This window comes from Haliaeetus leucocephalus, unplaced genomic scaffold (genome assembly GCF_000737465.1).
Source record: "Haliaeetus leucocephalus isolate CR32 unplaced genomic scaffold, Haliaeetus_leucocephalus-4.0 Scaffold932, whole genome shotgun sequence".
Lineage (NCBI taxonomy): Eukaryota > Metazoa > Chordata > Aves > Accipitriformes > Accipitridae > Haliaeetus > Haliaeetus leucocephalus.
Window position 1 is genome coordinate 4,188,241 of NW_010973368.1, and position 16,400 is coordinate 4,204,640.

General features: G+C 41.2%; 1 protein-coding gene across 6 annotated transcripts in view; it reads left to right on the forward strand.

The window, feature by feature from the left end:
- Positions 1–8,699, forward strand: part of GPATCH2L (G patch domain containing 2-like) — a 35,331-nt gene extending 26,632 nt beyond the window's left edge. For 4 of the 6 annotated variants that reach the window (XM_010583732.1, XM_010583733.1, XM_010583731.1 and 1 more), the window contains one exon: positions 4,701–8,699. In XM_010583732.1, coding sequence (XP_010582034.1) covers positions 4,701–4,894 — 194 coding nt within the window. In that variant the 3' untranslated portion in view covers positions 4,895–8,699. The remainder of the gene's footprint in view (positions 1–4,700) is intronic. The other 2 variants (XM_010583739.1, XM_010583738.1) reach the window with 1 other exon arrangement.
- The last annotated feature ends 7,701 nt before the right edge of the window (positions 8,700–16,400 follow it).

Consider the following 16,400-nt stretch of genomic DNA (forward strand, 5'->3'; position numbering starts at 1 on the left):
CCACCTGTTCCCTGGGAGTTGTCTTACTCTTGTGGATGAAAATAGTAACTTTTTTTTTTCTTGCTCTGGGGATGTAGTGATTAAAATGCTGGTTTACTTTCATGTGGCATATTTCTAGAAAGTGGCTGATTACTCATCAGAATCTGAAAAAGTTTTAATCTGCAGAACACATAGGGGTTTAGGAGATTTCTTTCTGGCCTCTCACCCTACCCCCTCTTGAAGTATTTTGCCTACTATAAAGCAACCCATGTTCTTCCAACTAGCTTATTAAAAAACTGTTGTTGTAATCCAGTAACAAGGCAGTAGGTAAGTTGATAGGAATAATGGTGATGTGAAAACAGTAGGAAAGGCCAAAGGAACTGATGATGAATAGGAGGAATGAAGTTCAGATTTCTTCCTTGGGCTGGTGGATAGACAGTAGAATAATGAAGTAGGAAAGAACATTGTGCTAGTTCTCCAGGCCACAGATCTGGATTACAGACTCTCTGAAAGGTTCTGTATTAAAAAAGAAAAGAACATTAATTAAATAAGCTGTTGCTCAGCAAAAGTGTCATCTGTTATTGACTATTTATTTAGGTTATTCTTTCTTGGCTTTTGAGTATTCCCTGCTAGGATATTCAAACTTCTGTAGTGAAAAGGTTAGTAAACTCCATATATCTGAAGCCACAGAATTTTAGTTCTGGAATACTAGGTTTCCTTGGCATGAATCCTAGTGTCTCACTGCCCCATTACCTGGCCATTTATTTATGGTTCAGAGTGTATTCTGTACTGCATTGCTGGTCATTTTCTATAGGGAGAGCTTCTATTTCTATGCTTATATGTTTCAAAATCTTATGTAAATTGTACTTACCTGACTAGGCAAATTGTATAGTGAACACTTTTTGAAGAGTTGAATCTGTATCTGGAGTGGAACTCAGCAATGGAATTTTTTTTTTAGGGATGAGGGAGAGAAAATTAGAGAATGTATTACAAAATAAGGAAGGAGAAAGTAGTTACTGGAATTTGGACAAGAAGCTTGTGCTGATCATCAAGAGAAAAGTGCTGCAAGGTCTTTAATGGTCAGAAGTGGTAAAGATCGCTTCCTTAGACCCTGTTTAGAAATATCCCCAGCAAAGTTAACAACTATGGGCAGGGTTTGCTACAATACTGACTTGCAGAAAAACTTTTATGATTGCGTAGCTGAAGCTGTGTCCTAGGTGACTTTCTACAGCAGTCTCCCAATTGCAGCAGGAGCACAGCCTGGGTATGTAACTTGGAAACTTCTGAAATCTGCTATTATCTGTCAAAGATGATCTGACCGTGGAATTACTAATGCCTAATTACTCTGCAATAATGTAGAATTAACTGAAGACTCTTATGCTTGTTAGACACTGGGGAAATAGATATAGATTTTTCTCCCTTGCCACGCATCTACTCGCCCCTACTTACACTGGGGTTCCCCTGTACCTGAGGAATCATGGCAGCCTCATTTTCTCACTACAGAGGCTTTTTATGTTTGTAGTGTTGTACTACTACTGCAAAAGGTGAAACACAGGTGAATCAGAACACAGGCCCATGCCTGTCATTGCAGGCACACAGAGTGCTGGATTTCTTCACCTTTAAATAGCTCCTTAGCTGAGTCCAACTGCTCTCATCTCACTTGTTGACCAGGTCCTGCTTCAGTGATCTCCTTTTTTCCAACCTGAGTGCCCCATGGAGGTGAAGGACACAGCCTGAGCTGGCTCCATCAGTCAGCAGAACAAATGGGCTTGCTCTGCCGAACATCGGGCCATCTCGGATTCCACCTCTTTTATAGAGATGAGTGATGAAGAGGGGCTCGTTCCGCTTTGCCGCTGTATTAATACACATCAGGGGCCAGCTCTCGGCACTAAATCACGCTACTGCATACATCTGTTATCGGACTCCTCACCAGTGTGATGAACAAGACTGCAGATAGAGGCTTCCTCGTGTCATTCTTTATAGGATTTTCCTAAAAGAATAAATAGCTCAAATCTCTGCCAACACTCTCCCCTGTCATTGTGATGAATTTAGCTTCTTTCTTAAACATGCAGCTACAAATCTTCCCCTGTCGCCTCCCCCCTCCACCATCCACAGAAAGTTTTGAGTTGAATTTGCCTGAAATCAGAAGATGCTAATAAAAGGCATATGAGATGTGGATGCTATCTCCCTTCTAGCTGCAGGAATGTGAGAGGGGAGCTAGAGAGATGTTTATTTGGGAGCCAAGCAAACCAAGTTTATTCCATGTCTTCTCCCGTACTTTCATGAATGTGAGTATTTATGGGTTCTGGTAAAGCATCTTTTGTCAGAGACCCTTGTATGAACATCAGAAAACGTGTTACTGTAGCGGAAGTGCCTGGGTCTCTGCTGTATTGTTACAGCATTAAACTTTGGGTATTAGGCCTGCCCTTGGAGGCTAACTGGCCTAAATACCATAACTGAGATAGCTGTTAAAGAATAACATTTTGGAAAAAGGCCTGGCTGTTGAGAGCAGCAAAAAGTGGGTAGAAAATTCAGAATTCATTTGCACTTCAGGAATTGACTGTTATCAAAATTAAGTTGGGCAAACTTATGCAAATGTTGAGAGAGATTGAAAATGAAAGTTTTCACACCATTCAGTTGAGTAGTGTGTGAGTCCTAAAGCATAAGGCTTTCACCGCATAAGAACAAAAGTCTGGCTGATGTAGTTTGACAGTAGAATAAGGAAATCTGGAGGAAGTAAAACTGTCTGTTCTGGATTAGACCAGAAGTTCGTCCAACTCAGTGACCAACAGCCAGTGCCTAGGGAAGAAGAAAGTCTGTAGTGATAAAGATCCTTGGAACTTTCAGTGAGCTAAGACTTGGGGGCTTCAAAAGGCATGGATATTGTCCTTGTGTTTAGTTACTTTCCATTGCAGTGCAATAGATCTGGAATAATGTCCCCAGTGGCACAGAAAAACTTGTCTGAGAAATAACTGTGTAAAATGTTATTCTCGTGGTAGTTACTCTCTGGTTTGAAAGGGATCTGATGAAGACTGTCAGGTCTGTCTTCTGTTTGTCAGAATAGGCCACAAGTATAGATGGTTGTGAAATGAACAATTGTCTAGCTTTACATTGATGTTTTTATTGTTTATGTGGTCCAGTCCCCTATATATGCAGCAGTGCACACAGTAACTGGCATCCTATTTAGGTATTACAGTGAGTCTGGGGTAAAAATCTGCATAAATAGATTTTTGTCTGTCTTGGCATGTATTCACACTTAGCTTGTGAAAAATAATAATTTCTAAAAGGTGTCAGCAGCCTCTGAAACTGCTTATCACAGAACAGTCTGATGAGTAGTAGCAATTTGGTGAATTTTCCCTCTCCTATTTCTTGCTACTGCATTCACTCTTTGTCATGGTGTGATGGTACTCAGCAGCAAGAAGCCTGTTTCAGTCCTTTGCTTTTTTTCTTTTTATGAGAAAAGATGGAGAGCCTGACTGGGGAAGCTGCTATTGAGGGGCCCATAGTGTAGTATTGGTTGTGATTATTAGTTTAAGGGCTTTGACTTATATTTTTTTTTGCATGTTTCGTATGACCTTCAGATGGAGGAAGTTGATGGGCTAGAGGGAAAATATGCAGTGTACTGTTATCAGCTGTGTTGTTGTGGTTGAATGGAAATGACTCACTGTTTTGGATGTACAGAAGCAGGATTGTTGGGGTTCCAGATCTACTGAGTGTGGAACCTCAAGCACTGAACCAGCTTTTTATTTAAACTTCAAAGCAATCAGTCCTCTAGTTGAGGCTTGTTATGGCCTCTTTATCCTTCATCCACTACAGAGCAGCAGACACAACTTGTAATAAAAACACACAAACAACTATTACCTGTTGTGAGAATACCATGAAAAAGAGATGTGTTTCGTACTGAAGCAGTTACTTGTTCAAAATTCTGGTTGCCCCAAAGACTCCTGTGGCAATTACTCTTTTTTATCCTGCCCTGTTCTGCTTGTGAGGATTGAGTGATTCAGGATACTGAGAATAGGAGTAAACTCCCATATCTCTAGGTTTCTGACAATCCTTCTGGAAATTTGGGTGACTGTTGGGCTGAGCTATGGATCTGCAAATCTCTCTTGCTAATTATAGCCTGTCCCATTTTGAAGCAGTGGTTGTACTGAGAAAATGAGAATGGATTCCAGCCTAGCTTAGCAAGTAGCTTCTTGTTATAATATGCTGATTTACTGTATTGGATATATGTGGAGCTTCATGGTACTGCCTTTACTGGGTAAGGAGGAGAGGTACATTTTCGTCTCTAACTGAGCTTTGCAACCTGAAATTTCCAAAGCCTTCAGAGACCTTGAAATTCTCAGGTACAGGGTTAATTGAGTCTTTGTGAAGAGACGAAGATATCTTCAGCTGAATGATTATTAATTGATTCAGTTTAAGTATGGGACAGCTAAAGCTCTTGATTTTCAACAGGAACTTTGACTAAGGGAACTAGTTAGTGGACTGGGAACTTGGAGTTCGGAATGTGAGAATCATTAGGGGAAAGGTGTTAATGCTATCAAGAACCGGTATTTCAAAGGAATTCGGCAGGGGAACTCGTAGGAACTCAGTAAATAACACCTTCATATAAGATATTATATATATGAGGCATTTGCCATGAAGTCACTTGTTCTAACTTTTTTTTTGTTGCCCTTTCTTACTCTCTTCCTCTGTTCCCCCTTTCCTGCAATTTTATATTCCAGCAACTTTATCTGTCCACATGGATGCAGCAGAGTCAGAGCTACCAGCAACACCATCCCTGAGATCCCAGAACTCTGAGTGGACAGGGAAAACACCAGCAGCCGAGAAAGCCACTATTGCTGCCTCCAGTAACTTTTTTAAAATGCCACCAGAGAAGAGCCCTGGATTCAGCCAAAAAGAAGCATTGCAACTATAAAAGCTTGCTGGATTTTGGAAGTGTTTGACTCTGGTGTGTGTCTTTACCAAACATCTTGTTTGGCAGTAGTGATATCTTCAGTATTGCTGCGTGATGCATGCCATCATCCAGACTGATCTGCGTGCCCCACATAGCTAAATCATGCTTGTGAATCTATGTTTTAAAAAGGTAATCAGTGTTGGGACCGCAGTGGCTTTTAAAAATGTTCTTGCTATTGCTGTATTTATTATGCATTCATCTCTTTCCCTGATGCCAGCTCATATGTGCTGGGTCATGTACAGATTCCTTTGGGTTTTCAGATCTTTATTCACCCCCTGGACATGTTGCTTGTTTGTGCATTTGACATTTTTTGGGTGAAAGTCCCACTGCCGCTCAGGGAGGCAAAAGTCTCCCCCTGCTTTCTTCCAGGCCAGGAGGATTTCTTGGCTGGGGAATGAGGAGGGGAATGCAAACAAGTTGAAACATGGAACCTGAATTCTGTATTAGCAGAATGTTTTCAGGCCATGTGCTAATGGACTCAAATCATGTTGCTTCTAGCGAAGCAAATACGGTGCTTGTCCATTCAGAAATTGCCATTGGCTCACTGGCAGCATGGTCCATTAGACCTTTTCATTCTCCCTTGTTACGAGTGTCTTTAGTCTTGCTCGTGTATTGCATGTTCTTTCCTAAATCTCCTACGGGATAAGGATTTGGGAGAACTACTTGGACATAAATGTGCAAGCTGGCATCCTGGAAAGGAACCTGGGCCCTTGAATATCCTTGGACTATGGTAGAGGATATACAAAACTTCCATTTCTCAGTGTATGAATTAAAAAATGACTGTTAGTGTTTCTAAAGGACGCTTCCTGTTGAAGTTAACATGCCATTGAACAAAAAAGCCATGTAAAGTATCGCCTGAGTTCACAGCATTCTGGATATTGATTAGACCACTTCTGTCTCATGTTTTCCCTCCCTTCAGAAAGTATTGTCTGCTGTATCTACTGGAGGTGTCTCCACTTACTGATGATTGTACTTTACTCTGCAGCATACACAAAAGACATTCTCTTCATAGCACTTCTACTTTGCCCCCTGTTACCTTCTGTGTTGCAGAATATATGGATAGTGATTTTTTTCCCTCTCTTTTCTTGAATTCTTGATCACACTCCACTCTACTTTTCTTGAATTACTCTGTCTGGAACTTATTTTGGGCTATGTTTTTAGAATATATACCTGCATAGCATGTGTCAAGGAACAGGTGGCCTCATGGCTTCTTAAGTCCTTTAAAATTAGGATATATTTGCATGCGTAGAACTCTTTTTGCTTTCCTCAATGGGTAGAGCTTTCAGACAGAACCATTTAAGCTTGTAAAATTCATTTTGAATGTGGAGGTGCAGTTAGCACTCTTAAGTAGATAACAAAATTTGCATGGTTTTAGTGGTTTTGCAGTGTTCTGCTCTGCCGTATAAATCAAATACCTGAGGAACAGATTTGATTGTGAGGATATAAAGCACTGATTTATATTTAACCCTGTATTAAAATGTTAAATGGTCGTAACATACAAAAACCAAAACTTGAATGACTCGCTAAACCACGATTGACAAATAGTTATACAGTTATACTACAGACACACTGTCCCTGTCTGATCCCCTAATACCTACTTATTCTTGGGGAGACATCTAAATTGGATTTATATTTCACAGCCCAAGCAAACTGTCAGATCTGTCATCTCTCAAAACCTTTTTTTTTTTTCCTTTGGTGGTGGTACATCTTAGAAGTAATTAGAACAGGGAAAGACTTTTTACCTTGCTGAAGGAGTATAGAGGTCAGTTTGGATTATGGGACAAGCTGTAAGGGTTTTGTGGAGAGAGGAATGTTCCTGTTTTAAAGTAGTCATTGGATTGTCTTTATTTTGTAGTTGTTTGGGGCAATGGTGTTTAAGAGGTAGCACAGGAAGTCTCAGCACTGAAGGGCCTGTAATCTAGAACATACAAAGAGAAGATAAACCTGAAAAGTAGTAGCTTGACTATCTAGTACTCATGAACACAGTGAAGGGGAAAGGTGGTCACATTCTCCTGACAACCTGCAGATAAATTTTAGGATTGGAAGCCTTGTAACCTAACTTGCAGGCTGTTTCAGTGACAGGGAGTGGTTCCCTAAAAGAGTGTTTGTGCAGTTGAGTGTTTTTAATCTCATGAAGGATATTCCACATCCTCTTTTGGTTTGAGTCTATTCAACAGACTTAGATTACTGATCATTCAGCTGAAATTTTAAATTTTGGCCTTCGTGTTCCCTTTTTAAAAACCAGTTCTGATATATCTTGCTACATTCTGATTATTGTTCAGAGTAGTTCTGTTTGTCCTGTGGTGTCAGGATGGTTTTAAAAATTTTGAGAGAGATGTTTGAGGTGTTAGGGAATCAACAGCCTTCATCTCACTCATTGTGGTGGCAGGGCGTTGCCAGACTTCACATGTTTTTTCTCTGGGGGCAGGGAAAGATAATTTATCAGATTTTTCCTATTGAGGTCAGTAGCACTATTCATCTGGTTAAGCCCTTACTTAGGTTGTAAGCTCCTAGGAGGTCTTCCATCCCTTTAAAGGTTGAATGTACCTGTGGCAGTACTGTGGAGTAACTGTGGCAAGCCTTGTCTTGGTAAGTCATACTTCCTGCAATGACAACTTTCTGGAAGTGCCAGGAGACTGAAGTTCTTGCAGCTGCCATGTCTTTCCTATTTCTAGGTTAGAATGCATTTACAGGTCAGTCAGGTTCTCAAGCAAATTTGATTATTCTGGGTGGTAGACAAGCTAAATGAATCATATATCTTGTTACTCCAGGGTATTTATCAAAATTTATCTTCAGACTTCAGTAGCTTGATACAGATTTGAATATCTGCAGCATTCTTAGAGGAATAAACTAGGTCCATTGTTTTGTCTCTTTTCCTCTAAGGCAGATTCCTTAGAACTCACACGGTACTTGCAGTGAAGGACACAGTGCTTCAAATGTGGATTGCTTGAGTAGAAAGGAATAATAACGTGCCTTGATTTGGTAGCTGTGCTTCTACTAAGGCAATCCAGTATGTGATTATTGTTTCAAAGATACACAGCTCATTCATATTTCACTTCTTGCCCATCAGGACTTCCCAGTCTTTTTCCAGGTTTGTCTTCTCTCCAGTTGTCTTCTCTCCTTGTCCTTATGGGAGACTTCAACTTCCCAGACATGAACTGGGAATACTATACTGTTGTGACAAGCAAGTCTGGGAAATTCTTGGAGTATGTTGAAGATAATTTCTTGTCACAAGTACTCACTGAGCCAACTAGGAAAGATGTCCTCCTAGACTTGTTATTTGTGAAGAGAGAAGGACTTGTGGGAGATGCGATGGTAAGTGGCTGTCTTGGCCACAGGGATCAAGAAATGGTTGAGTTTAAAATTTTTGATGTAATGAGAAAAATGGTCAGCAGAGTTGCTACCCTCGATTTCAAGAGAGTTAACTTTAAGCTACTCAGTGAGCTAGTTAGCAGTGTCCCCTGGGAATCTGCTTTTGAGGGCTTAGGGATATGTGAATTCTGGTCAGTTTTTAAGAACCACCTTTTAAAAGCACAAGAGCAGGCAATCCCTTTGTGTTGAAAGTCAAGCAAGCAGCACAGAAGACCAATTTGGCTGAACAGTGAACTCCTCTTGGAACTCAAGAGGAAAAAGAAATTGTATGATCTGTGGAAGAAAGGTCAGGCTTTGCAGGAAGATTACAGAGCCGTGGTTTGCATATGCAGGGAGAAGACACGGAATACCAAAGCTTAATTAGAGTTGAAACTGGCCAGTGTTGTGTCAGACAGCAAAGTCTTTTTGAAGTACGTTAATAGCAAGAGGAGGTCTAAGGAAAACATTGGACCGATACTTGTTGAAGATGGTCACCTGAGAAATTGGGATGAAGAAAAAGTGGAGGTATTCAATGCTTTTTTTGCCTCAGTCTCCAATAATACTGACAGACCTGGGGCTGCCCAGTCCTCTGAGTTGGAGGACCATGACTGCAGGGAACAGTGACTTTCCATTTGTGGACACTGAAATTGTAAGGGACCAGTTGTATCAGTTGAATGCTCATAAGTCCATGAGGCCGGATGGGACTCATCCCAGAGTACTGAAAGAGCTAGTGGATGTTACAGCAGGACCCCTCTCAATTACCTACCAAAGGTCTTGGGAGTCAGAAGGTCCCTGCTGACTGGAAGCTAGCCAGTGCTATTCCAATTTACAAGAAGGGCATGAGGGAAGACCCAGGAAGCTACAAACCTCTTAGTCTAACCTCAGTACCTGGAAAAATTATGGAGAAGATCATACTGGGTGCTATTGAAAGGCATTTAAAGGACAATGCAATCGTCAGGCACAATCAACATGGGTTCACAAAGGGAAAGTCGTGTTTAGCTAATTTGATATCCTTCAATGATAAGGTCACCCACCTAGGGGATGAAGAGAAGGTGGTGGATGTAGTTTTTCTGGATTTTAGTAAAGCTTTTTTGTAAGTCCTTCACAGCATCCTTCCGGACAAGTTATCCAACTGTGAGATGAGCAGGTGCATGGTGCGCTGGGTGAAGAACTGGCTGAATGGCAGGGCTGAAAGGGTTGTGGTGAATGGGGCTACATCTGGCTGGTGACCAGTCACGAGCAGTGTTCCTCAGGGTTCAATTCTAGGGACAGTTCTGTTCAATAATTTTATCAATGATTTGGATGCAGGAGTTGAATGCACCATTAGCAAGTTTGCTGATGATACTAAACTGGGAGGTGCTGTTGACCCTCTCAAGGGACAAGAGGCCTTGCAGAGGGATCTAGATAGATTGGAGCATTGGGCTATGATTGATGGGATGAAATTTAACAAGAACAAATGCCAGATTCTGCGCCTGGGGTGGAGTAATGCTGGACACAAGTATAAAGTGGGAGAGGAGCAGCTGGAGATCAGCCCTGCAGAAAGGGACCTGGGGGTGCTGGTCGACGGCAGTCTCAGTGTGAGTTCGCAGTGTGGCCTGGCAGCCAGGAGGGCAAACAGCATCCTGGGGTGCATTAAACACAGTATAACCAGCTGGTCAAAAGAGTTGATTATCCTGCTGTATTCCACATTGGTGCGGCCTCACCTTGAGTACTGTGTGGAGTTCTGGGCCCTACAATTTAAAAAAGCGTGTTAAGGTACTTGAATGCATCCAGAGTAGGGCAACAAAGCTGGTGAAAGGGCTGGAAGGCAGGTCCTGTGATGAGTGGCTAAGGACTCTGGGGTTGTCTAGTTTGGAGAAAAGGAGACTGAGGTGACCTCATTGCTCTCTACAGCTTCCTGAGGAGGGGAAGTGGAGAGGGAGGTGCTGATCGTTTCTCCCTGGTATCTAGTGACAGGATGCATAAGAATGGTTCAAAGCTGTGCCAGGGGAGGTTCAGACTTGACATTAGGAAACACTTATATACAGAGAGGGTGGTCAAACACTGGAGCAGGCTTCCTGGAGAGGTGGTTGATGCCCCAAGCCTGTCAGTGTATAAGAGGCATTTGGACAATGCCCTTAATAATATGCTTTAACTTTTGGTCAGTCCTGAGGTGGTCAGGCAGTTGGACTAGGTGATCATTGTAGGTCCCCTCCAACTGTTCTGTTCTGTTTTTTCAATTCTTATTCTTAATTCTATTCTAATTCTATTCATGAACGTCATGAGGTTTCTGTCTTTTCATTCCTCCAATCTGTCAAGGTCCCTCTGGGTGGTACCCCCACCCTCCAGCATATCAGTGGTTCCCCTCCCCAACATGCCATTATTTCTGATCTTGTTGAGAATATGTTCTGTCTCTTTCCACCATATCACTAATGATCACTGAACAGTATCGATCCCAATATTGTCTTCTGAGGCATGCTTTTTGTAACTGGCCATCACGCAGATTTCAAACCATTGATCATTACTCTTTGAGCCTGACAGTTCAGCCAATTTCTCACTGACCTTTCTTAATGGACAGCATCCAGTCCATAGCTCTCCCATTTGGCTATAAGGATGCTATGAGAGACTGCATCAAGAGGCTTGCTGAAGTCAATGTAAACAGCATCCACTGCCCTCTACACATCCACATAGCCTGTCATTTCATCATAGAAGGCAGTCGGGTTCATAGGCATGATTTACCCTTGTTTAATCTGGCTGCCTGTTCCTAGTCACCTTCTTGTCCTTTGGGCACCTGGAATTGGCTTCCAGAACTTGCTCCATAAAGCTACAAGGGATCGAGGTAGGGCTGACTAGCCTGTCATTCCCCACATCCTCCTTCCTGGCGTTTTAGAAAGGTGACATGATACGTACCCCTTCCTGTCACTGGGGACTTCGTGCAATTGCCACGATTTTTCATAGATGACAGAGACCAGTCTTATAATGACAAACTTTTGCAAACAGGGCTTTATTTATGTACAGGGAGAAGAAGGTGGATGTTCCATGAAAGAGAAATTGAGATCTTGGAGGAGCACATTTAGAAGTTGTTCTTTGCAAATTTCCAGTAGTTCCAGTGAGCTCTAGGGAGGCTTAATGCCCAGTTTGGTAGGTACTGGAGAAGTGTGAATTAAAAGAATGTAGCTTCTGGCCTGATGGATTTATGATTTTAAGGTAAGGTACAGTAAAGGGTGAAGAAGGCAACAAAACAGTCGCTGGAGAGAAACTCATAAGAGGCTGTGACTAGTGCTACTGAATGATAGATTAGCTTCATGATTGTGGTATGCAGAGGTGTGTCTTGCCAGCATTCCTGAATAATGACATTGAGATGGTTAGTGCTGTCCTTCAAACTGTAGAACCTCATGCTGTTACTTTGTGGATGTTTCAGAGACCTGCTCAGTGGGCAGAGGATGAGAAGGGAAATTGGAGGAAGGGCAACAAGAAGGGTGATTGAGTGCCTTTTTTTTTTTTGTAACCCCTTCTGCACCAAAGAAAGAAGATGCTACAAAAAACAACGTGTGTGCCTGGATATCGAAAAGGAATTATGTAAAGCGGAGAAGAACTTTGCTTTGTTGCCTTGAGGAACAGTTTTGTAACCAGAGAACGTTTCAGTGAAGTAAAAGTGAAGGACACTACCAGTCATTTGTTCAGAAAATATATTTTAATAGGCTGTTAGGATACTATCAAAGGAGGACAAACCTCTGTTCTCATTGTGATACAGCATTACTGTATCTTTGTCCCCTGCATTCTATTCCAGTTTGTGTTTTGTGCTTGAGACATCCTGCTTTTGTACCATCAAATATGGGAAAAATACTTTACAGCAATGCTTCTTAAGGCATAAAGCATAAGGAGCCACTTGCTATACAGAAGGCAAGACAAGATGATCTTAGGCCATTAACTTTTACCCAGTACAAAGATTGAATTCAGCATAGGGAACATAATTTCTTAATTATACCAAAGCGTCTCATTCTTAAGAAGGCAAACTGTGCCATAGACAAGTGCAGGGAGGCTGACCTGTCACCAGTGCCTGGAGACTGGTGCATGGCTGGCCCTCAATCAGGTGACATAGACATGTTGTGGAGACAGAGGGAACCTTCAACATCCTTGTCAACTTTAATGTGGGTAAAATTAACCAACTTAATTGGTTAATTTTTTAACCAACTGCAAGCCTGGCTGTTAGTGTGACTCCAGTGAGTTGACAAAGATGTGTTAACTGGCATACCAGGAAAAGATAATTCTTGTACCAGCTCAAAGAATTGGTAAAAGTGGAAAACGGATTGGTACAGCCTGTTATGTTGGAGAAAGATGCAAAATACATATACCTGCAGACAGTAATCAGAATAAGTATTGCTGAGCCCTGCATGTATGACCTAGAGTATTCATTGTCTTACAGCAGAGCTGCCAGTATTATGAGGATGATCAGGGTTTTGCAAAGCTGCCCTCTTTTCCTTGTAACCTCGGAAGGAAATGAGATGAACAGCATAAGAAAGACTACACTGGGTCAGACCAAAGGTCTGTCTGGGTTGGTAGTCTGTCTCTCACAGTGGCCAGGTTTGTATGCCTAGCGGGTACTGTAAGGGCAAAGTAGTTATAAAGTGATACTTTCCTTTTATGTTCTCTTAGCCCAGTGTCCTGTCTCAGAAAGATTTACAAACTCTTTCTTTAAGGTTGGATAAAACTTTTGTGAACCTTTTGGCTATAGTATTTATCCTGCAACTGGATTTAATTGTATTTTTAGAAGGACATGTAATCTGACTTTAAAAACATAAAGTAAGGATTAGCTCATCTTTCTTGGTAATCAGTTTTCTTATTAATTACCCTCTTTATAGGGAAATTGCATCTTCTCTTGGAATAGTTTTTTCCTAATATCAACATGCTGACATTGTTTCTTGCTATGTTTTTTTTCAGCAAGGTTGAAAAGTCCTATTCTTCCTTTACAATTAGGCTTCTTTGTCATGTATAACTACCTATATCCATTCAACAAGTCCTATGTAATCCACTAACCCATATAAGTAATTTTTCATAAGCTTCACACTGTAATACTTGTCATTTAACCTTTAATTATGCTCCTGCATGAAAATCCTTGGTATTCCACATCCATCTGCATTCAGTTCTAGTGTCTACACTTAAAGTATTTACAGAAGCATACTTGCTTCCCTACTGCTATTCAGGGTTCATATACTCATGTATCCAAACATCATGCTAGCCCTTGCTGCCCAAATACTGCTGTAACACTACCATAAAAGTGATATTTTGGCAGTTGACTCTGAATCTAAAGTTCTTACTGCTGCTTTTCAATGCACAAGATCCCAGAAAGTAAGAATAATCTTAATTTTTTTTTTTTATTCCAAAATGCAATGCATTTGCTTTAGCAGTATTACAGTGCAATTTTGGACTGACAGTTTTTATAATTTGAAATACTTAAGAGCTCAGTCTGTTGAGTTTTATCCGAAGAGGATCAGAGGTGTCTTGCCTGTGTGGTACAAAGTCCTTTATGGAAATGGAAATACTAGGTAATAAAGCGTCTCATGTCTTGAGCAGATGGGCATAAAAATGAACTTGAAGCTGAAGCCAAATGAATTCAAGTTAGAAATGGGGTGTGAGCTTTTAACTGTGAGGACAGATTACCCATTGGAACAAAGTACTGTGGGAAGCAGTAGTTTCTGTGTATCTTCAGGCTTCAATTTGCAGATAGCAGCTTTCTGGAAAGAATGTTGCAGGCAAATATAAGCCATTAAAATAAATACAGAGGCATCTAAAAGACATTGAATGGTCAATTTTATAGTGAAGGTCAGTCTACATGAAATGATAGTTGCTCCTGGTTTAGAACCTCAGAGAAGACAGAAGACTTTTTTTCTGCAGTATAGAGATCTGTTGAAAAATGGGAAGTGTTTTGGCAAACATAGGGAAAAGTTATGGTGATGGAAGTTTTATGGTGTTACCAAAAGATTGTAATGAAGTTTGCATGGGAAGGTGAGGTGAGAAAAAATTTATCTGTGCCACCTGAAATGAAGCATTATTTCTGCATGCCAATTTGTGAGTAGTACAGTGACATATGAGTGTGCTGTCTTCAGAACCTACATAATCACTCAGCTGAAGAGCGTTCTTGGTGGGGATTCCTCCTTTCTTGCTGTACTGGCAGCTAGAGTTCTGCTGTGTTGGGGTGGTGTTCCCTGAGTACAGGCTCAGCTTCAGGAGCTCTGTCTCAGTTCATTCGCTCAGCTGCGTGAACTGCCTGCACATTGCACTGAAATCAGAAACAAATGAGGGAGAGCATCGGTGGGCTTATTACATTGATAAGATACTTGCCAAAAAAGTATGCAATATCTTTCTTAATCACTGTAACAGTTGCTTCTCCTTTTCTCTCTCATGGCATATAAGGAAGATACCTCCTTGTAGGAGTGCCCTTTTGGTAGCCTGTAGCCTTCTGTGTCACACCGAAGGAGCAGATGGTAGGTTTCTCCAAGTGGAAGGGCTCTTCTGCACTCATCTGAGAGGAGATGGTGTGACTGGAGGAAGCAATTTTCTGGTAGTGTGTTCTCTAACACTGGGGAGCAATGACTGGTTCAGCTTTTTCAGCTTTAAAATACACTACACTGTACCTTTGTTTCAAAATGAACGTAAAATTCCATTGATGGAATAGTGCCAGATGTGAATTGTTGCTTCAGATCTCAAGTCCTGGACATAGTGTTAATGTCCCATGCTAGCATTTGTTTTTGTTGCCCAGATTGGTCTGTGTGAGACCTCATTGCTGGAAGCTCTTCTAAGAGTGCCATGAACTGAGACTGGTCTGGCCTGACCAGAGCCCCTAGGCACTGCTGAAGCCATTGAATTTTCTCTCAAGTTTGGCAACACCAGACAGTTAGCCAAAGCTGCCGTCAGTTGCATTCTAGCTTTCCCCTCCTGTCTCAGAGGGCTTACCTAGAGATAGTTCACAAACAGGTCTACTCAAAATCTTTAAAGAGCTGCATTGTGCATGTCCCAAATGTTTTGTGTTGTCATAAGATTTAAGTGTTTGATAGGGATTTGACTCTGGGTTCTTAGGACTCTTATTTTGTGGGTAACATGTAAATAAGGAAGATTCTTGCTTGTATTCCTCTGTCTTAAACATGATGTGTATTCTCTGAGCGAGGCTCTTGCAGAATCTTTGTTCTGATTATAGAAACTGGAAATAAATCAATACATGAAAGAAGTGTTTTATCTGATATAAAGTGAACTGAGTTGAGAGTGGGTGAAAAGAGGTTTCACTGACATCTAACTAGATTTACAGTATTGGAATGTCCATAATCTGCATGCTTCCTTGACCGTTTCCTTAAGTATTAAACTGTAACCTGCAGGTCTATAGGCAGTCACTATGCTTTTCTTCGTTTGAATTGCAAACTTGAGTGAAGAATTTGAGGTAATTTATCATGTCCATTCTTTGGTTTTTGCAATGATTTTGTTTCCAAGTTTGTCATGACATTGTCTGTAGACAAGTGAGATGCTCCCTGTTTGGAATTCAAAACAATTCCAGAGTTTCTTAAGTAGCTTTTCACTTCTAAGTCACTGCTTCAGATCTGTCCAGTCCCAAAAGGGATTTCATTTAAATGGGCAGGTCAGACTCAATTGATAGTTTAATGGATATCTATTCATTTTGCCAACGCTAACATCCTTTTAAGATAGACTGGCATCGTTCTTTTTTATCGTGATAGCAGTGGCTTCAAAGATCAAAGGAGCACTGGACTTTGAATTTTCTTTTGCATATATTTGTGTCCCAATATTGATAGCTATGCACACTTGTGGAAGGAGCAAAACAGGACACTCTCTACATTAACTGTTCCAAGGAGTAAATTGTAAAAAATTAGATCCCGAGTTGATTGAATGCTTTTGAACAAAAAGATCAAGATCCTTTGGAAATTGCTTCAAGTTCTCAACACTGTATTGGGGGGGGGGGGGGGGGGCCAATTTTTAAAAGTGATTATTTTCCTCTCTCATCTGCAAACTGCATCAGTGAGAATTCGGAAGTGTTCCTGGTGAAATGTGCTGATTTTTGTTGGGAGCAAGGAGAAAAGAGCTCTTATTAGATTCTCTTATGGGAGGTGCCCGAATTTGGCAAACATGATCA